The following is a 23528-nucleotide window of genomic DNA, read 5'->3' on the forward strand; positions in this document are numbered from 1 at the left end:
CCCAGTTCTTGGCAATGCCGGGGTCCCATTGGTGGGATCCTCGAGCACCATACATTTATGGTATATTCTGTGGATATACCATAAATGTACAAGGAGGAGTATCCCTCTACTGAATCTAGTGCATATTTTGTGCCTTTGCGCTAGAATCAGAAATCTAAATTTCTATAATACTGTCTGCCACTTTCTGGTACAAATTATAAGAAATTCTCTAGAAATGTTGTAGGGGGTGTAAAACCCCTATAATCATAACTAGTTTATGGCAGTTTTCTATTAGCTTAAGGGGGCAATAATTTCCTATGTGCACGTGGCATCTTTAAGAGTTTTCCCGGTTGTATCTGCTTCCATAAACCAGCGGCGCCCCTGCGGATGTTCTTGTGGCCCCATCTTTTACTCTATGCAGAAAGCAGGCCGCTCCCCAACAGAAGCCCCCCTGAAGAATAAGCATGTCCTTTCGGTTAACCGCTTCAGGTTTTCCAAACCTGAAAGCTGTTAAAGAGACATGCTATATATGACAGTACATGACACAGCAATGTCGTTTTGACAATTGTGCATTTTGTTAGTTTCACTGAGGAAAATGTGCCTGGATAAAGGAACTGTGTGCACATACCCTTAATTTATCTGGCGCCAGATCCCACACACAGTACGAAGCCCCAGCCGGGCCTTATGTTTTCTATTTGTCTAGTACAACTTATTGGTGACTTTCTCTACTTCTTAAGTGAGATTTGATAAAGAGCTGGAACTGGGTCAAAACGTTACCCCCTTTCACTCAATAATTTTCCTGTGGTGAAATTATATTGTACACAAACTCTAGTGTTCTCTATCTTCAATTATAGCAAAAAATGTTTTTGAGTGCGGCTGTTTTCTCATGATAACCCCACATGTAGGCATGGAAGGAATGTCCGTTATTACAACTGGTATTGTGAACAGCAGTGACAATCTGCCTTTCTGGTATAAAATATATAGAGACAAGTATTTATTTTCTAAATATTTTTTTCACAGATTTCTGGTTGGTTTTTCATTTGAGATTGGAACTTGAAACCATTTTACTGTCAAACTCGTCAGAAAATCCTCCATGTGGAGTGTTGTATGCGGTGCCAATGTTCTTGTATTCAGTGATTTATACCATCCATACTGTAAGTTTTCACCATCTCATTAAGCTTTCACAGTGCATCTGAAGATAAACTCTGGCTGAATGTTACAGTTCATCGTGTCTTTCTTTATCCTCTTGGTCTTTTAATTTGAACTCTGCTTTTGTTATTTTGCTATCTTCATTTCGATCTTGGTTTTTAAACATGTTCTCTATAATCTTGGCAGCATCAAAACCTGGGGCAAGTTTTCCTTTACCCATTTCAACCTGGGCATTAATGTATTCTGAAAACTACAAGAGTAAAAAATAAAATGTCAACAAATTTCTCATCAGCTGTTTGAAAGACAAGTTCAGGAGGAAAAGATAATAACTATGAAATAACTCTTAGGTGCAAAGAGTGACTACAAATAAAAGGACGTGTGTGCAGTACGTTTCCGGTGGTAGTTATGACCGCTAAAGGTACCGTCACATTAAGCAACGCTGCAGCGATATCGACAACGATGCCGATCGCTGCAGCGTCGCTGGAGAGCTGTCACACAGACCGCTCTCCAGCGACCAACGATGCCGAAGTCCCCGGGTAACCAGGGTAAACATCGGGTTACTAAGCGCAGGGCCGTGCTTAGTAACCCGATGTTTACCCTGGTTACCAGTGTAAATGTAAAAAAAACCCCACAAACACTACATACTTACATTGCCGTGTCTGTCGCGTCCCTCGCCTTCAGCTTCCCAGCACTGTGTAAGCGCCGGCCCTAAAGCACAGCGGTGACGTCACCGCTGTGCTTTGCTTTACGGCCGGCACTGACACATTCAGTGCAGGAAGCTCTGAGCAGCAGCGCGGACGCCGGGGGACGTGACAGACATCAGAGGGTGAGTATGTAGTGGTTTTTTTTTATACTTTTACAATGGTAACCAGGGTAAATATCGGGTTACTAAGCGCCGCCCTGCGCTTAGTAACCCGATATTTACCCTGGTTACCATTGTAAAACATTGCTGGCATCGTTGCTTTTGCTGTCAAACACGACGATACACGCCGATCTGATGACCAAATAAAGTTCTGGACTTTCAGCAACGACCAGCGATATCACCGCAGGATCCAGATCACTGCTGCGTGTCAAACACAACGATATCGCTATCCAGGACGCTGCAACGTCACGGATCGTTGTCGTTCTCGTTGCAAAGTCGTTTAGTGTGAAGGTACCTTAAGTCTTTGTAGGCGCAGCTGCTTCAGGAAAAACCCGGGGGTCTTTTTCCTAAAGTGGCTTAGCTGGTGTCTCATGTTTATTTTACATTATAGTGTCGGGTGGCTTCATAGCAGAAGCAGAAGACAGCCGAAGAATGAACGTGTTACTACTTTTAACCGCTTCACAGTTTTCGAACCCTGGAGGGGTTAAAAGAAGTGCCATTAGATTGAACATGTGCACAGCAATATTGTTTTCACATTGCTGTGCACTATGTTAATTTTTTTGAGCTGTTTTGCGGTGCTTTCTCATGTGGATTTTTAGACATTTGGTACACATACCCTAAATGTGCATTTATAAGTAGGGATACTTGATGTGAATGCCAAGGAAGGCTAGTATAAAATAAGTTACAAATATGAGACAAGTGTGCTTGGGAATCAGGAGAGAACAATGACATGCACTGTCTAATACTCTCCAGCCTAGAATTTGGATCTGAAAACCCTTCTTCTGGTCAGGACACTTGTGGGTGTCATGTATGTTGAATTCTTACCCAGTTTGCTTTAATGACCTCTGTGATAAAAGTAAAAAAAAAATCTATACTATTAACTGCTATTGGAAGGAAAATGGCAGAATTTTAGTTCTGTCATACTCCTACGATATACTAAGACAAAGAACCCTTGGCATGCCTCTGCTGGTACAATGGTGACCCATGAAATCCTAATACCCTTCATCTCGCCGCTGGCTTACTGTGCTCGCACTACTAACGCCTCTGCTATTTCATTTCTGTTTTACCTTTTGATGAGTCGCACATCGAAAAATAGAGCAAAGATACGTCCCCACTTACACTAGGACGGTAGCAATGCATTGGCTTGTGTTTGCATTTCTATATACCTTGTGTAGATAAAGCCCAGTCATACGTATTACAGATATATCTGACACATACCTCTTCCAAAGATATCTCCTCGTTTTCATCTTTGTCAATCTCTTGAAAAAGGTTTGGTACCACTTCTCCATTCCATATGAACATGTATCCATCAGGTAGGCCAGGTATCAATTCCAACAGTTCAATGTTAAATATCAAAACTGCACTTCCCGGTACTTCTCCCTCTGATACATGACGAAATAAAGAGAACACAGAGTTTCATTGCCATTTTTCACATGATGGCTACATGTAAATAGCCATTATAGATAACACTCTGTTCATATCTGCATCATTAGGTAAGGTTTTATCGGAGCATGCTCGTGTGCTGACCGAGTGTCTTCGGCGTTCTCGAACAATATGTTTGAGTCTCTGCGCCCGCATGTCTCTTGGCTGTTTGACAGCCACAACACATGCATGGATTGCCTGTTTGTTAGAATTTTTTTGCTTCAAACACAAAGGAAATGTGTCACTTTTAACCTTAGCCCTTCTAAAGATCATTTCATCTTCAACTTGCTTTACTGTTCACAGTAACAGTAATTTTGACCAGGGGTGCCCAAACTTTTACATGCCACTGTATCCGGTCTCTATAATGGGTGATGTATTAGTGTCTATACAACTTACATTAACGTCCCATTTCAATTATTCTATCATTGTGAAGAAATTGTAAGGAATGAAGAAGTCCCAAATCTTAGAGAGTTTAAGAAGACAACCTCTACTCCGATAGATCTTTTTTTCATACAGTATTATCGAGTTAACTAGTTCAATCCAGGATTGTAATATCAGATGTGAACTGCCCATCAATCATAAGGCTAAGAATTTCCTAGCCAGTAACAAAGTCTCTCGCAAGAACATTTTTATATAATAATCCCATGTCTCTTCTTCAAGTAACCCAAACAGACAAATTGAGTCACAGGGAACAGATACCGATGTTAAGGAGGATAATAAGGAAGTCCCCTCTTGCCAACAGGATAAAACAATTGGGCAGGCCCATATCATATGTACAAAATCTACATCTAGGGTATAACATCGTACACATTCTAAGGTGGAAGAATGTCCCTTAAGAAATAGTTTTGAGGGAGTAAGATATGACTGGTAACAATAAAATGATTCAGCTTTACATTATTCATCAGAGGGGGAAACCGAGTAGGGGACTCCAGAAACTACTCCTGAATAGTGAGAATTAAAAGTCTCCATTTATCTTTTACTGTTAGTGGCTGAAGTTTCTTGCCCGTCGATAACAAATATGTATACAGGCTGGATATAAGGCCATGTGGGCCTTAAGAATTTCTATTAGTGAGAAAGATGATATAGATTCGTCTGCATTTAGATTTGGTAGGTGAGTTTGAAGTGCTATTCTAAGCTGAAGATGCCTAAAGAATTGGGACCTTGGGATATTATATTTAAGTTGCATGTGTTCAAAGGACATTGGTACACTGTTCATAAATATCATTTAATGAAAACATTGGGAGGACATCTGTTCCATCAGTATCGAAAATATGAGTTCCACCATAAAGGTATCTCAGCTATGACTTGTTTACAGTTAATCTGCCTCTTGGCCTGTCTCCTCACAGAATGTGTCAGATTAAGTAGAGGTCACATTTTAGGGACAGTGGGTTTAAGGTTCTTGTATTGACTGCTCAGTTGTCCAGTCTGGTGCAGGGGCGTGCTGAGCTCTGTTTTTATTGACAGCTCGGTTGTCCAATCTGAGACTGGTAGGTGCTGAGCTCACATCAGGTGCTCCCTATTCCCTTGATTGTTCACCTCTATAAGGCTATGTCTCCACGTTCAGGATGGCCGGCGGTATCGCCGCAGCGGCGAAGCCGCTCGGCGCTAAGCCCCGCCCCCTTTCTGGGACGCGATCATGCCGGATGTGTTAACTCTTCACATCCGGGATGATCGCTCTGTCCCATAGGGCCCTGTGATATGCCTTGCGGGGACGCTGCGTCCCCGCAAGGTGTACGGACATGCTGCAATCTGAAAAGACGCGCAGCATGTCCGGAGTCGCAGGGCCGCCGCGTGCGGGTTTCCACGCATAGTGGAGACGGGATTTCATAAAATCCCCTCCACTATGCTGGAACATCTGGACGCTGCTTGTTTGACGCTGCAGCTCTGCGCAGCGTCAAACAAGCAGCGTTTCCTGACCATGGAAACATACCCTAACTGAACTGGCAGTCCCAGATAGCTAAAGCTATGGCTGACAGCTAAGTGTGGTTGATTTACTCTGTGCCTTGTAACTTGCTTGTTGATCTATCGCTGCTGACCTTGGACCTCGTTCTGACCATCCTTCTGTTTATCCCATTTGCTCTGATCCACACTCCTGGTATTTTGATCTCGGACTGTTACCTAAGATTTTGTCTTTTCCCTCTGTTTATCACATACCCTCCTGGCTATTGACCTTGCACTCCTTGACTATCCCGACTCACGGCTTGTCCGTGAGAAGTGACTCAGCATCACAGTAGTATTTTGGAGACCAAGAAGACTGCTGTAGTACATAATGGCAACCCTGATGAAAACCTAAAAAAAAAAAACCAATGTATACAAGCTTGAAAATGCTTTCTAACATACTTACCTACTCCAGCTTCTCCATAACCAAAATGTGGAGGAATAACAACTGTGCGTTTTTCTCCAACACACATGTCTCGCAGTCCTATGTCCATTCCCATTATCACCTGTCCAGATCCAAGAACAATGTTGTATGTTTTTCCATATTGGTGTCTAAAGAGAGAAATGAGGATCAGAGACTTGTGTGTACTGAAAGTATAGTTGGATACCATTATGATATGTTCCTATTCCAGATGTAACAGCTAGTGCAGAACAGGCTTCGTTGTTATCTATAAGTTAAGTTGTAATTTTACAAACCGTTACAATATAAGTATCAAATAAAAGTTATTCAAAGTTAAGAACACCATAAAAGTGGACCTTTAAAAAAAAGTGCACATATACATTTAAGGGAAGTTACAACTGGGTAGTAGTTAGGCTACAGTCACACATCCACGTGTAGCTCTACAAGTATGGAGCTGATGAGGGGTCTCCTGACCCTATTTCGACAGCTTTATGGCTATATATTAAACTGTTGTGTATGGGCTAAAAGACCCGCGGTCGGCCTGTGCATCGGACCACTACACACAGATCTGAGAAAGTAGGCTTAGGGTGATAATGTAAAGCCTTTATTTAGGAACCCAAAACACAGTCTCTTTGCTTCATATCTAAATGGGCTGTGAATCACACATGGAAAATAATTCACAGTACAATGTAAAATCCAAATATACAATATCTGCAGAATTCAGGTCACGTGGCGGATTTACACAGCATGTCACGGTTTAGTCCAAAAGATTCTACCCCTCACAAAAGAATAGGATGAAATCTACTGAAAGATCTGCATGTAGCCTGGAAAACAATTTGCAATGGACTTACAACAACTGTGGAAGAAAATGGAGGACAGGACTGTCCCTACCCCTGGGTTTAGTCCATGTGTGACGTGGCTGACTGGTGTGTTTGTTCCCTGGTGTACGTATGCTGTACTTTGCCTGTGTTACTGATGGTCTATCTCACACTCATCTTTTATTTTGTAAAACACAACTGATGAATGAGTGTCCATTTCCTTTTGCTTTGTAGTATGTCCATAGGCTCACTGTATGGAGTATGGTAGGTGGAAACTTGTAAGCAATGGTAGCTGAAACTGTAAAAATGCTGGAAATCCAAACATCTACCACTGACTGGTTTATAAAGCATATGGATTGGAAGTGCACCAGGGGTCATGGTGTAAGGCTGGTTTCACACTTGCGTTTTTTGCCGCTGCGTTTTAGCGCTAAAAAACGCATGCGTTTTTTTTCTATACTTAACATTAAAAACGCATGCGTTTTTTTGCATGCGTTTTGACGCGTTTTTGGCAACGCATGCGTTTTTTTATGCTTGCAATTTGTTGCAGAAATGCAATCTGTAGTAATTTCTAGCGGTGTTTTTTTGCCGCAAAAAAAGCATGCGTTTTTTCGCGGCAAAAAAATGCATTGCTGTCTATGTAAACGCATGCGTTTTTAAGCACATGCGTTTGCATGCGTTTCTATAGAAAAACACAAGAAAAAACAAGAAAACCCTAACCCTAGGGTTACTAGGGATCCTAACCCTAACCCTAGGGACCCTAACCCTTAGGGTTAGGATCCTAACCCTTAGGGTTAGGGTTAGGATCCCTAGGGTTAGGGTTAGGATCCCTAGGGTTACTAGGGATCCTAACCCTAACCCTAGCTATTTCTGTTTATAGTGGGTTTTCTAGTTGATTTTGATGATTGGCAGCTGTCACACACTTCTCATCATGCGTTTCAAAAACGCAAACGCAGGAAAAAACGCTTGTAAATGTGTCAAAACGCCGCGTTTTTTTTACCACATGCAAAAACGCATGCGTCTAAAAAACGCAGCGTTTAAACGCGTTTACATGCGTTTTTGCACCAAATGCGTTTGCGTTAAAAACGCTGCGTTTTTAAACGCAAATGTGAAACCAGCCTAAGGCTATGTGCAGACGTTCAGGAATTCTAGCAGAAAATTCCTGAGATTTTCTGCAAGAATTCCGCAAGAATTCTGCATGCGTTTTATTCACCTTTTTTTGCGCGTTTTTACCGCGTTTTTATTGCGTTTTTGGTGCGGTTTTTTTGAGGATTTTTCCAGACATTTCCCAATGCATTATATAGTGGGAAATCCGCAAAAAATCCGCAAAATTAATGAACATGCTGCGTTTTTTACCGCGATGCCTTTTTAACGCGGAAAAAAACGCATCATGTATACAAAAAGTGCGGAATTCATTAAAAATGATGGGATGCATAATGTATGCAGATTTTTTGCGGATTTATAGCGTTTTTATAGGGAAAAAACGCGAAAAAAACAAAAAATCTACAACGTGTGCACACAGCCTCAAGCCTTAACGCAGCATGTTCATTAATTTTGCGGATTTTTTGCAGATTTCCCACTATATAATGCATTGGGAAATGTCCGGAAAAATCCGCAAAAAAAACACACCAAAAACACGATAAAAACGCGCAAAAAAGGCGAATAAAACGCATGCAGAATTCTTGCGGAATTCTTGCAGAAAATCTCACGAATTTTCTGCTAGAATTCCTGAACGTCTGCACATAGCCTAAACTAGTAAAAGCAGATGTGACCAGACCAAACTGCGCTGGACAAACATTCTTTCATTTGCAGGAAAATGTTAGCACTGATGTGTAAGTGCTGCCGACGTTCTGAAAAACTGGTTAGTGTGAGGATAAAAGGTTACAGTCCTTTTAGCTACCAAACTGCGCCGCAAAACAGCCTTTTCATTTCGATTCTTCGGTCTAATTGCTGGGATGTTTTTTTCAGTGAAAGCCATAAGCCCTGATTTATCAATGTGTTTTCGCCAGAAATTTTGCTTAAAACAATGATACGCCAAGGTTTTCATATGCTACACAAAGAAACAGTGTGTTTCAGGTGTGCATTATAATACATCCACAGGTGTGTCTCTAATTAACTCAGATGTGGCCAAAAAATCAGAAGCTTCCAAACACACGACAGCGTCATATGGGCAGTCCAGAATTGTTTAAAGGCAGAGTCATCTTAGTGTATGTAAACTTTTGACTTTGCAGTAAGTAATAAAAATACCTTAAAAGATTCTCTCTCTTCCATTATTCTGGCATTTGGTAAATATTATTAATTATGGTAATCGTAATTGACCTAAAACAGGAAAGGTTTATTCTGACTTCATGTCAGATATTGAGAAAAACATGCATATGTGTATTTTATATGGTGTATGTAAACTTCTGGTTTCAACTGTACATGCTGTAATTTTAAAAGCAAAACCCCATTAATGTGAAAAGATCTGTAATTTTATTGCAGTGACCACATTTGTTTTTGCAGCAGAGTATTGGGCACTAAAGCGAATCTGTCCGTTGGCTTTTGCTCTGTAATCTGTCAGCAGCAGGATGTAGGGACAGAGACGCCGATTCCAGCGATGTGACTCTCATAACTGCTTCACTGAGTAAACTCTGCTGCAAACCTAGCGGCGCACAGATGTTGAGCTGTGTATAACGCTGCTCACATCACTGATTGGCATCTTTCTGTGCACAATGTATAGTGACAGCTACTATCTGTGCCGAGCTGTGGTTGGACTAGGAAGCACGATACACCTAACCCTGTAGTAATAATCTCCTCCTGATAAAACACTCATTGTATTGAAACAGCAAAGCACAGCCCAGAAAGTGATATATCCCTGGAATGAGGAACTCTGCTACTACATTCAGATTACAAAACCTGCTGACAGATTCACTTTAACTGCAATGTTATTCTGCTGATTTCTATATTCCTATAATTCTATATTTGTACTGTAGTTACGTATATACTTCAATGTAAACGTACGTGGAATCTAGCATGGTGCCATCCATAAGGGTTGCATTATAGTGATACTTCAAATAGTCCCCCTTCTTGCTCAGGACAGTGCAGTTGACTGGTTTATAATTTAACACGATGCTGACAGAATCATCAGGGTTGTGGAAATCGACAATGACAATATCAAAAACCAGCACTGCAGATCCTGGGATCTTTCCTTGGAAGAGAAGAAGAGAATAAAAATTATTCATTGTCTATTAATGTTTAATATACACATGTAAAACTTAAAAGTTCAAGCTATGCGATTTTGCTGCGTTTGTTTTTCTGTAGCAAAACCTGCACTCTTGGCAGAAAAAAAGCAGTGTAAAAAGCAATTTTGGTGCGTTTTTTGCTGCGTTTTTCAGGATCCCAAAGTTCAGCTTTGCTTCCACCACAGAAGCATGAACACAGGTCACCAATACAAGACATACCGTATATACTCGAGTATAAGCCGACCCGAGTATAAGCCGAGGCATCTAATTTTGCCACAAAAAACTGGGTAAACTTATTGACTCGCGTATAAGCCAGGTATGCATTGTCCCCTCATCCCTATCCTGGTATGCGTGGTTCCCCTGTCCTTGTATGCATGGCTCCTTATCCCCTATTCTTGCATGCACGGCTCCTTATCCCCATCCTTGTATGCATGGCTCCTTATCCGCCAATCCTTGTATGCATGGTTCCAATTAGAAAAAAAACAAACATCCTACTTACCTTTCCTGTGCGCCCTCCTTGCATCTCGTTACGGCGCCTGCAGCTCTTCCGGCCGAGCAATCACGTGGCCCTGCTCATTAAGGTAATGAATATTCACTCAACGCCTATGGGAGTGGAGAGGCGTGCATATTCATTACCTTAATGAGTGGGACCATGTGATCGCTCGGCCGGAAATGCTGGCACAGGAACAAACGAGATGCAGCGAAGGTACGCAGGATGTGTGCTGGAAACCGGCGGCTGTCACTGTGCGCTATTACAGAGAAATTAATATTCATTTCTCTTTAGCAGCAGCACAGCCTTTAGCCACAGCCGCCGGCTCCTGCATCTGTGACCCGCCGCTCCCGCTCCCCCTTTCTGGGACAATTGACTCATGTATAAGCTGAGGGGGTCATTTTCAGCACAAAAAATGTGCTGAAAAACTAGGCTTATACATGAGTATATACGGTATGTTGATGAAAAAATACACATACCGATCTAACAGCAGGGGAGGTGAATTGGTCTGGAATAATTTACCTAGAACACTCGCAGTGCATTGGGTTTGTAGGACACTGTTTAACTTTCACACTTTGGTCTGCCATTGAGTTGCTCCTTGGTTAGCCACAGGTATTCTTCAAGCTCACACCTTGGTCAGCCAATGTATACCTTGTTCACATCACTAATTTAATTAAACTGTACTAATCCCAACTGCCATCTCTGGAGACCAAAACAAGATGGTAAACCTGGAAAAATCACACAAATAAATGGGTTTCATATACTGGTGTACTTGTTTTTTATCAATCCCATTGCTTTCAATGGATGAAAAATGCTGATGACAAAAAACCATGCAAAGCACAAAATACTGATGACAAAAAATCAATGTATGTGCATGAGATTTCTGAAATCTCATAGGCTTTGCTGGTACTGTAAACTGTAGCTGAAAATTAGCATAACAAACCGCATAAAAAATGCAGCAAAAACACCCAGTGTGAACTTAGCCTAAGGGGTTGTCTCATAAAGCCAATGTCTGTCCATATGTCCTACTAACGTAAATAGATATCAATGAGCCAGTATGGAGAGTCGCTATGTACAAACGTTCACAATCTGACACACCCAAACATGTCTGTATTACGAGGTAGGCCATTCTTGCTGTAGGGGAAATGTCTCATTGGCATCGGCTTCCCAAGGAATACGTTTTGTGGGGCTGCTGAAACTCAATTGGAAACTCAATTGGACTCAACTCCAATAACAGAAGTGGAGTGATGGTGGGCCTGAGACACAGCAGCCTGCTGCCTGCCACAAGACTCAGTGTCCTGAAGAAAAGGAAACTTAGATCTTACATTTTACTCTTCAGACTATGATATAGTGTAAGGCCGAGGTCAGACTAGCATATGGCATCCGATGCGAGATGCTAATGACCCTCGGCTCCTGCTCTGCTGTGAGCGGGAGCCGAGTGTCATGCATCTGTGCTCCGAGCCTCTCGCAGAGAGCGGATCGGAGCACAGCTGCGGAGGAGGCGGAGAAATGAATTTCTCCATCTCCTCCATTGCCGGTGTCAGGGAATATCGCACAGAGTGATGTGCATTGTCTCACTTGCACCCATAGGCTTATATGGGTGCGAGTGAGCCAAGACTCGGCCGAGTGTCGTTGACAATCGCATCATGCTGTGATTTCACTCGCACACTGAAAACTGGTGGGAAAAAAAAACGCTGATGTGAGCTGCCCCATAGATGAATACTGGTCCGAGTGCTATGCGATGTTTTATCTCATAGCACTCATCCGTATTCATCGCTCGTGTGACCCCGGCCTAAGGGTGAGCGTAGAAAGGTGGGAATTAACTGGTATTGTGACATTTTACTACAACTGTGATGTGACACTTTGGAAGTACAACATCTATACACAGATTTCCCGATATCCTACTCGTTATCAGCAGAACGGTGCAGTATGGTCTCTGAGCTGGACGGACGTAGGGCTAAACAACCGACCATCTTACATTCCATGTATACAATAGGCACTTACCTGTTCCTTCTTCGCCATACGCAAGATGCGGTGGAATTGTGATTCTCCGCTTTTCTCCAATGCACACACCCAGCAAACCTTCATCCATACCAGCGATTACATAGCCCTTTCCAATGTACGTGTCATAAGTGTGGTTTCGAGAGTAACTAGGGTATGGGACAAATAATATCAGAAGGGAAACACAGATGACTTTCCCGGAATATCTTCCAAGTAAAGTAGATAAGGCAGTGGATTCAAATGGGAATGAAGCAGAATTCCTGCATGTGACCTGAATTTTAGTATGGCTTAAGAAACGTCAAAATGCTTGTTATAGATCTGAACAATATACATTTTAATTAATAGATCTTAGAATAGTAAGATCTCCTGCTGTCCTGTCTGTATAATCTTTTGCTTCCCCCCTGCTCAGGAGCTGTGATATGATCAGACCATGTTCCTGTACGGTCAGACACAGCCATTACACAGTACACATCAGGGGCACATTTATGACATTATCTCGGCACAGGAACATTTTTTGTCGAACACATCCAATTGTGGAACTTATTATTATTTCAAGATCTGCTGATTTAAGTGAACTTTATTTATAGGAAAACCCCTTTAACTTAGGATCGTCTACAATGCAAATATAGGAGTATGCAGCATGGTATATCTTCTTTTAACAGTCTTGGTACAGCTGCCACAAAGCAGCCTCCTTAAGAAGAATAAGAAAACGCCAGCATTATGTTTCCAGAATGTAAAAATCTTGTAACGGTACCTCTAGTGTTCTGTCCAATCCGTTTCGACCATATTGTCTTAAAGGAAACCTGACAGCTGGAAGGGCCTAGTCATTCAGATCCCTGGCGACTTCTCACTTACCCCCTTCGTGTGACTGGTCACTCCAGGGAAGCGGAGAAGAAAGTAGCTGCCTTGGTCCCTCTTTTAAACTATGCTTTTCTCTGAATTACTGCAGCGTTTCAGAGTCAGACATACCTGGATAAAATCATACAGCCAGTGGCTGATACATGCTGATGTGGTGTATCTGCTGTCAGGTTCCCTTTAATGATATGATACAATCCTACGACACACCTTAGACAAGAATCCGTCCTTTTCTCAACTCTCACTCTACCAAAATGCTTGTGCATGCCCTAACCATCTCCCGCCTCAACTACTGTAACATCCTCCTCTGTGGCCTACCTTCTAACACTGTCGCACCCCTCCAGTCCGTCCTTAACTCTGCTGCCCGACTAATTAATCTCACTGCTCGTTACACTCCTGCTTCCCCTCTTTGCAAATCCCTTCACTGGCTCCCAATTTCCCAGCGTATCCAGTTAAAACTACTAACGCTGACCTACAAAGCCATCCATGACCTTTCTCCTCCGTATATTTCCTAACTAATCACCCAATATCTTCCCTCACGTAACCTCCGGTCCTCCCAAGACCTCCTTCTCTCCTCCACGCTTATTCGTGCCTCACTCAATCACCTCCAAGACTTCTCCCGAATATCCCCCATCATCTGGAATTCTGTGCCCCAACGCGTCCGGTTATCCACCACATTTAGATCCTTCAGACGGAACCTGAAAACCCATCTCTTCAAAAAAGCTTACAGCCTGTAATGACCACACATTAAAAATGTTGCACCTTTTCTTTTTTACATGCTCTTTGTTTTTCTTCATATTCAACTTTAAAATGGTTTGTGGTCATAAATCAGCTGCGAAGCACAGAAAAGGAGTTATAAACTCCTCGTCAGACCGCCGCAGCATGCTGACTGATAAACTATCAGATAATTCATTCTGCTGCCAGCAATAGACAACGCAACACGCAGGATGTAGAAGACAAACGGTGCAACATTATTAATGAGAAGTTGCAAAAATTATTTTTAGCCCTAACTACATGCATTTAAGTAAATAATTATGATAATATATAGTTTTTACTATGTTAATAGAAAGAAGCATTCGTATACCTGGAGTCGAAGAATGTGCCATCCAATAATGAGCCATTGTAATGGTACCGGACATAGTCACCAGCCTGAGACTTCCTCTCGCATTCTTCTGGCATATACTGGACTTCTACAGTGACACCATCTTTTGGGTTGTGTAAGTCCAGTAAGACAACATCGAAAACAAGAGAGGCCTGCGAGGGAATATCTTTACCTGCACAGCAAAGGGGAACAAGTATGGCTTACACAATATGTGCTGCAGGCAGAAGCGGTCTTATTACCACTGTACTAATACATGACACAAATCAATATTCCACCATTATCTATCTCATAATCATTAACAGAGGAAATATTCAAAAGCCGAATTTCCTAGCTACTGTTAAGAAAATACAGACTCGCTGACCCTCATGTAAACTGCTATGCATACCCTGTATGAAGAGCTTCAATACAAAGTATTAAAGGGACTCGGTCAGCACAGAATGACTGTGTAAGCCAAGTACAGGCGCTCGGTACTTCATGGCGGGACCGATCATTTATATACACCTTCCCACCATGGCCCACCTCCCGCCTCTTCTGTGATTGACAGCTCTGGCTTTATAGAGCCAGAGAAGGGAGGAGATAGATGGAAACCAAGCAGGTGGGAAGGTGCACTTAAATATTACAAGCACCGAGCGCCTGTGCTTGGCTTGAACAGTCATTTTGTGTGGACAGCGTCCCTTTAAAGAAAATGGGCTCTCTCATCATGACAGCCCTTTTTTCTATCAAAGCTACCCAGCAATCAGCGGATCGCTGCACAGTACACATGACACATGTCTTCAGTGACAGTGGTTTTTAACTTTTTAAGTACAGAATAAGGAAAATCGTTTGTCAATAATTAAGAACTCTCTGAATCCCTCATGTCCTTGCAGTGTGGCGGGTAAGCAAACTAGTTCATTCTTATCGATGGCCGGCAATTATTAGGGTGCAGTAGATCAGATCAGATGATAGTTTCAATGTGATTCCTCTTCTCCTACATTGCTTATTTTTCTTACAAGAAGCACATGTTAAGTTCTTAATGCATTTTTAAAACCAAAGCCCAAATGATGTCCAGGATGGATGAGGAACATACAGTGAGTTCGTCCTTGATGTTTTCCTATCGAGCTCACCTCTTACATCAAAAACTGCACGTGTGTTACCAGCCTAGTATCACACACATCATTTTATTGACAAGAGCACATTTTTAGGTCAGATATAAGTTATTATAAAAGTCTGTTTACACTGCAGATATTACTTAAAGTGGAAACTGCCACTAGATTCAGGTAACCCAGATCTTGGGCATAAGAGACTGGCTACACAATTGCATCCATGTGTATTTTACTCTGAAATGCCACAACGTTTCCAACAAATCATACTTAGAACAGCTGGGCGGGAACCATGTTGTATCTTGGCTTAGCTCCAGTTCATTGCTAGGTCTCTCCATACATACACACTTGGCAAAGAACTGTCAATAAAGAGGGGTTGGGGAGAAGCAGCCAAGAACCCCGCTGAACTAGACAGGGCACTTCCTACAGAACCCAGACGGCTTTACAAACTAAATTTCCTCTGAAACAGTGCAGCACTCAGAGTACACGGTTACAATCGTGAGGCCAGGCTTTCATTCATGCAGTCAGCACACATCTAGTGACTGGTTCCCTTTAACAAAGCCACTTTAGTGTCATCTTACCATCACCATCTTCTCCATAGGCGAGAAACGGTGGGACTGTGATTATCCGTTTTTCACCCACACACATTCCAAGTAGTCCAGTGTCCATTCCAGGGATCAGCCAACCAATTCCCACATAGGTGTCGTACGTTCTCATGCGATTGTGACTTGAGGGGAAGAATATACAAGTCATTGTATTAGAGAGCGCGGACAGAGATCTAGTCTGGTAGAAATTGTGGAGTGTGAAAATGCATTTTTAGTTTTGTATTTTTTTGCTGATTGGATATCTATATATATCCAGTATTACAGAGTATTTTCTACAGTACGGAATAAAATAGCATCAGATTTCTCAAGGAACTCATTTGTAGTGCTTCCAATAGGAAATGTGACATTGTATCCACTTATGGGAAGCTGCGTACGTGACAGTACTGAGAGCAATAACCAGCACTGAGGTCTGGACATGCCTGTATGGAGCCTTAGTGGGTCTGCTTTGGTACCTCTAGTTGCAGAAGAAAACTGATAAATGATCATAGATACCTGGAATCAAAAAGCGTCCCGTCAGGCAAGGATCCATTGTAGTGGTAGCGGATGAAGTCAGACACTTGGACCGTTCTAGCACACGTTTCTGGCTTGTAGTACGAATCTACTTCAACTTTGTCATCTGGGTTCCAGATATCCATTAAAAGGACATCAAAGTGAAGCACTGCATCCGGGGGGATCACACCAGCTGTGAAAATGAAGAAAAAGAATCTTCTTGTACATATTCTCACATACATGCTCAGAGCAGAGCCAAAAAAAGGAAATGAGGAGTCTATCACTTAAATGCATCCTGGGGAAACAGTCACATATCCAAACTTCTGAACTGAAAATCCGCTTCATGCATCTGAATGGGATTGTTGTAGCATCAGTGACATAGATTTGTGCAAGGTTCATTCTTCTTCTGCCGCAGTCAGATGTCACTTTAGGACATGTTCCCAACAGTGGTGGATATGCTGAAACAGCACCTCCAACCCTGGCGGCTGCCCGCCTATGTACAGTATGTAGAGGGAATTCAGATTAACCCTCTGCAGACAGCGGAGTCCTTCTTTTGCTGTATTACAAACAGGGACAACTTATTAGTGGCTGATATAATATCAAGATTCCACTTCAGATACATGTAAGCTCTAGGTAAAGTAAGATACATTTTTGCCTGATTTGCGTTTTGCTGGTTTACTTTTTTGGTGAATATATGAGAAAATAAGTCAATCCATACTCCCATTAAATTCTATGGACGCGCAAGTTAGCAAAACAGGCCAAATGTTGGCAGATCTGGGCACAAAGCGCTACTTTACCATCATATGATATACAGAATCGCCTCACCCTCATTAGTACATCCATGAGAAAAAACTCAACAGATTTTGTGCTCACTCTGGTGCCAGTGTTATAAGCCTACAATGGCGGTCAGAGCTCGGCTACCAGAAAGAAGCTGGCCGTGCTCAGCCACAGCTCCTGGCCTCTCCTCCTGTCATTTGGTAAGATGTAAATGTAAAATACATGAATGAATTTCAGATCATATACTAAAAAGAGAACACACACAAGCATATAATGTATCCATGCAGTGGGAAAAAGTGCACAATAAAGTCTAGAGGCGTACATAAGTGAAAACTGAGAGTAAAAATTATTACAAATGAAAGAGGAAGAAAATTGGCTTTTGTCACATATTTGGCCTAAAATAAAGCCTGAAAAAACAACAGCACTGCAAGCAAATCACTGAGCTCTGTGGCATTGCCAATGTAGACGGCACAATCATTGACGCCACAGCCAAGATGCAGGAGTACCGCTTGATTTTATGATTCTTTAGACAGGCTGCAAAACACTGAGGAAGGAAAATCCCTTGCAATGCATGTGTAACAAGGGTGACCAGCAGAGGGTAGTCAGAGCCGGGATCATACAGGCACAGCTCAGGAATAGAGTGCACTGAGCCAACTGTCAGCGAGCGCTCCCCTGGTCCCTGGCACATAGACAGTTGGGACCAACACAATCTTCCTTACGACGGGACCTTGTTCTTGCTCCAGCCACAGCAGTCCAGGAAATAAAGGATCCAGGAAGGCAGCAGCTTTCCAGCGGGGAAAATAACCTTTACTGGATGGTGGTAAAATAGGAAGAAGACACCAGTACAATACTGGTTTTCCTGCTCTGTCCCTGTCACACTCTCCAGCTGCACCCACAGCAGCTGAAGCAGCCACAGTTCAGAGGAATGCCACATGCCGGGATTAACCCTTCAGAAGCGGGGGCCCTTCGGGAGTCCTGAGGCCCGTATTGCAGTCCTTAGCCTTCCTTATTCCGTAGTCATTGGAAATCCAGGGCAACAGTTCTCTCCGGTCCTGGAAATGCCCTGTGTCCATGTACGTCTGCCCTGTCCAACGTCTCTGGCAGTCCTTAGGCTATGTGCACACGTTGCAGATTTGGCTGCGGATCCACAGCAGATTTGACCCTGCAGATCTGCAGCTGTTTTCCATGCGGTGTACAGTACCATGTAAACGTATGGAAAACAAAATCCGCAGTGCACATGCTGTGGAAAAAACATGCGGAAACGCAGCATTGTTTTTTCCGCATCATGTCAATTCTTTGTGCGGATTTCGCAACGGTTTACACCTGCTCAATAGGAATCTGCAGGTGTAAAACCACAGATGGAATCCGCACAAAAAGCACGGTAAATCTGCGTCAAATCCGAGGGTAATCCGTAGTGCGGTTTACCTGCGGATTTTGCAAAAACAGAGCGGAAAAATCCGCACACCAATCTGCAACGTGTGCACGTAGCCTTACTGCTGCTGGCCCTGTCCCCTGTTATCTGTTGATGTCCCTAACTAGACAGTCTTAAGGGGCAACATACATATTACAATACAAATACAGCAGGTACATTACATTAAGAACAGACAAACACAGCTCAACATAATAAGGCATAAAACATATATACATAGGAAGTGCACAGAGGTCACACGGCAAAAAGAGAGGGTGCAACTGACGGGACCGGCCACTTCCTTACACATGCAAAGGAAAGGGTTAAAGAGAACCTGTCATCAGGATTTTATACCCCAAACTGATTGTATGTATGAAAAGGCTTTTCAAGGCCACGTTCACACGTTCAGTAAGTGGTGACGTGCTACTTTTAAGCTGTGCGCACACGATGCAGATTTGGTGCCTTTTTTTCTTGCAGATTTTCTAATACTGATATAAAATACTGACCAAACACTGAACATATGAATATTGCCTAATGCTGAGTAAATCCTTAACTTGCTTGTAGAAATTTGTTTTGCCGTTTTAAAAAAATCCAAAGTTGAAACTGTATGGCCGTGATCACACATGCGAGAAATACGGCCGGGTCTCGCATGTTAATACCCGGCATTGCCGCCGTCACTCAGGAGCGTAGCGTGCGGCTCCATGTATTGCTATGCGGCCGCACGCTCCGCTCCTGAGTGACAGCGGCAATGCCGGGTATTAACATGCGAGACCCGGCCGTATTCTCGCATGTGTGATCACAGCCTATGCTAAAGAGCTGAAACATTACATGGACATTACAGCCCTTATGCCTTCTATCCCTAGTCCTGGCCCGCTGCCTGCCTTATGTTTCAGTGACCTATCATTAAGAGACATGAGGCAGACAGCGGGAGGGGAAATACAGAAAAGGAGAGCTGTAGGTGCAGGGCCCGCCCACTGCACTTGCAGTTCATTAGCATACCATTTCAGCTATGGATTTCTTTAAAGACTTCTTCAGACGTCCGTGCATATCGGTCCGAGATTGGACCACTAATGCACGGACTGGCCATGACTATCCCGACCCAAACGTGGCAACTTCATGTATTTCTCTAAGACTGTCTTGCTCGGGTTGGGAGAGCCGCAGCCAGGCCGTGCATTGTGGTCCGATCTAGGACCGATGTGTATGGACGTCTGAAAGAGCCCCACAACAGCAAGATGGATTTCTACAGGAAAGGTAAGGATTTCATCAGCATTAAAGCACCTTTACATACATGCAATTAGGTTCTGATATAGAATCCTGATTACAGGTTCAAATTAAGAAGCATTTGTAAAGCTGAAATGTATTTTGCGTGCATCTTGTAACATAGACATAATTATAATTTGAAATGAACAGTTTTCTGTCCAAGAAAATCATGCAGTCAGGTGACTTACCCACTCCTGTACTCCCATAGGCCAGACTGGGTGGAATCTTTACTAATCGCCTCTCATTTACACACATGCCAATCAGTGCTTTGTCCATTCCTGCAATGATCTGTCCTTTTCCCACAAAGACATTATAGGTTGTACCCCGGTCATAACTGCAAAAAAAATATTTCTCATTGATGAGTTATTACTAAACCCGTAATCACTCCGAGAATTGAGCTAAATACTTTGTAAAAAAAATCTCGGAGCTCTCCTGATTCTGCTGCTCTTTTCTGTTTCCACTGCATCACTTCATTGCAGATTTGTTGCTTTTGGAGCGCAATATGTGAAATCTCTGCTTGCAGTCCAACCAGGTATTTCTTCATATTCTTCTCCGGCGGCATGCACTTTCACCCCTCCCTCCCAGATACTACCATATCTTTTCAGCTGTGATTGGCAGAATCTGGGAAAGAGGAAAAAAAAAAAGAGAAGACTCTAAAGAAACAACAGATTGAACTGCAAGCAAATCACCCCCTTGCCATTTTTCGTGTTTTTCTACCTCACAACCTGGAATTTCACTATTTCACTATTTGTTGAGGGTTTGCATCAGTTCATGCAAAGAACATGCTTACAACTCTGTGAATATTTGGTTTTATTTTTGTTTTGAAGCAAACAACATGTAGGACAAAATAACAGAAAACTTTAGTGAGCATAACTATTCACCAGCTGTGTTGGTTTCACATGGGACAGAATGGTAAATCACATAAGGCAGGATGGGAAATCCCAAAGGACAGGATGGGAGATCACATGGGACAGGATGGGAGATCACATGGGGCAGGATGGGAGATCACATGGGGCAGGCTGGAAGATCACATGGGGCAGGATGGTAAATCACATGGGGCAGGATGTGAGATCCCAAGGGGCAGGATGGGAGGTCACATGGGGCAGGATGGTAAATCACATGGGGCAGGATGTGAGATCACATGGAGCAGGAAGGGAGATCACATGGAGCAGGATGGGAGATCACAAGGGGCAGGATGGGAGGTCACATGGGGCAGGATGGTAAATCACATGGGGCAGGATGGGAGATCACAAGGGGCAGGATGGTAGATCACATGGGGCAGGATGGTAGATCACATGGGGCAGGATGGGAGATCACACGGGGCAGGAAGGGAGATCACATGGGGCAGGATGGTAAAACACATGGGGCAGGATGGTAAATCACATGGGGCAGGATGGGAGATCGCATGGAGCAGGAAGGGAGATCACATGGAGCAGGAAGGGAGATCACATGGGGAAGTATGGTAAATCACATGGGGCAGGATGGGAGATCACAAGAGGCAGGATGGGAGATCACAAGGGGCAGGAGGGGAGATCACATGGGGCAGGATGTACGATCACATGGAGCAGGATGTGAGATCACATGGGGCAGGATGGTAGATCACATGGGGCAGGATGGGAGATCACATGGGGAAAAATGGTAAATCACATCAGGCAGGATGGGAGATCACAAGGGGCAGGATGGGAGATCACATGGCGCAGGAAGGGAGATCACATGGGGCAGGATGGTAAATCACATGGGGCAGGATGGGAGATCACAAGGGGCAGGATGGGAGATCACATGGGGCAGGATGGGAGATCACAAGAGGCAGGATGAGAGATCACAAGGGGCAGGATGGGAAATCACATGGGGCAGGATGGGAAATCACATGGGGCAGGATGGGAGATCACATGGGGCAGGATGGGAAATCACATGGTGCAGGATGGGAAATCACATGGGGCAGGAAGGGAGATCACATGGTGCAGGATGGAAGATCATATGGGGCAGGATGGAAGATCACAAGAGGCAGGTTGGGAGATCACAAGGGGCAGGATGGGAAATCACATGGGGCAGGATGGGAAATCACATGGGGCAGGATGGGAGATCACATGGGGCAGGATGGGAGATCACATGGGGCAGGATGTGAGACACATGAGGCAGGAAGGGAGACACCAAACTGAATTCTTGACCCGGGTGCTCTGAGTGGGGCTCATAGATTTTTAACAGTTGTTTAACTTTTTTTGCAACTGATCGGTCCTTTTTATTAAACAGTGTACAGAAAAATATAATTATGTTTAAAACTAAAGTACAGAAGACTGTTATCAGTCCTGCTCCCAAAGGATGTTCACAAGGTTAATTTACCTACTGAACCAATACACAATCAAGAAAGTGTCAGAAACATTAAATGTTCCATCATTGTGAGTATTTAGAAGCAGTCTCAACAGATTACAGATACAAAAATGCACAATACTTGTATGTACACAGCAGTAGATAAGACCATGGAAAATCATTAGTGTGAAGAGTTTTATTGGCTTTGTGGTCTAGATTATGTTGCCAAAAGTCAGTTTTATGGCCTTTCCAAAACACATTGTATCTGCTGGAGTAATCAGAAAACTGCAGGAAGCACTACACTTATGGAAATCTGTGTGCCTACAGAACATTTTTTTTTAGACTCCCCCCCCCCCATCTACAACTGCAGTAAAATCTCCTATGAAATCCTAACATATTACTTGAAGATTGTTATGCAGATTTGATCCAATGCTTTGCAAAAGGTAAAATTCACTTTGAAAGTCAGAGAAAAATCAGTCACAGAACTGACATATTGTGAATTGGAACATATGCAGCTTGCCCTCATATTGCAGCTTGCCCTCTGCAGCATGCCCTCATCTTGCAGCTTGCCCTCTGCAGCTTGCCCTCATCTTGCAGCTTGCCTTCATCTTGCAGCTTGCCCTCTGCAGTTTGCGCACATCTTGCAGCTTGCCCTCTGCAGCATGCCCTCATCTTGCAGCTTGCACTCATTCTGCAGTTTGCCCTCATTCTTCAGCATGCCCTCTGCAGCTTGCCCTCATTCTGCAGCATGCCCTCATCTTGCAGCTTGCCCTCTGCAGCATGCCCTCATCTTGCAGCTTGCCCTCTGCAGCATGCCCTCATCTTGCAGCTTGCCCTCTGCAGTTTGCACACATCTTGCAGCTTGCCCTTTGCAGTTTGCGCACATCTTGCAGCTTGCACCTCATTCCAAATGAATTGTTTTCTTTACTTGAATGGAGTTTTTAAAATGTTAACACATGTATTCTACTGCAAAATCTGCACAAAAAAACAAGGTGGGTTAGTGAGTTCCCCTATGAAGAAAGATTGCAGAATGTTTTGATTAAATGGTTTACTTTGCTTGCCTTGCACAACAATGCCAGAATACACTTGATGGTAACAATTAATGTATCTTATTGTAGAGCCAACATATTCGGCAGCACTGTAAAGGGATTGTCCTCACGTGCATGGTTCTTGTATTGGGGCTCAGAACTGAAATAACAAATTGACCTGTCAGTAAGTTTTTTGACCGTGGAATGAAAACCAGAGTACCCAGGTGAATCCATGTAAACCCAAAGAGATCTCCATGCAGATGCTGCCTATGATTTTGGTTAATCACTGAGCTAACCATGCAGCCCGATACTCCACAAGTTCACGTAGGCCGATCTGGGCC

At 43.3% G+C, this 23528-nt stretch overlaps 1 protein-coding gene across 1 annotated transcript in view; it reads right to left on the minus strand.

The window, feature by feature from the left end:
* Positions 1-942: 942 nt before the first annotated feature.
* Positions 943-23528, minus strand: part of FKBP9 (FKBP prolyl isomerase 9) — a 39318-nt gene continuing 16732 nt past the window's right edge. The window contains exons 2-10 of the mRNA XM_077269290.1: positions 20041-20186; positions 16411-16600; positions 15895-16040; positions 14217-14406; positions 12281-12426; positions 9566-9752; positions 5757-5902; positions 3209-3372; positions 943-1378 (exon numbers count right to left, since the gene is read on the minus strand). Coding sequence (XP_077125405.1) covers positions 1196-1378; positions 3209-3372; positions 5757-5902; positions 9566-9752; positions 12281-12426; positions 14217-14406; positions 15895-16040; positions 16411-16600; positions 20041-20186 — 1498 coding nt within the window. The 3' untranslated portion in view covers positions 943-1195. The remainder of the gene's footprint in view (positions 1379-3208; positions 3373-5756; positions 5903-9565; positions 9753-12280; positions 12427-14216; positions 14407-15894; positions 16041-16410; positions 16601-20040; positions 20187-23528) is intronic.

The sequence above is a fragment of the Ranitomeya variabilis genome, chromosome 6, assembly GCF_051348905.1.
Source record: "Ranitomeya variabilis isolate aRanVar5 chromosome 6, aRanVar5.hap1, whole genome shotgun sequence".
Taxonomy (NCBI): domain Eukaryota; kingdom Metazoa; phylum Chordata; class Amphibia; order Anura; family Dendrobatidae; genus Ranitomeya; species Ranitomeya variabilis.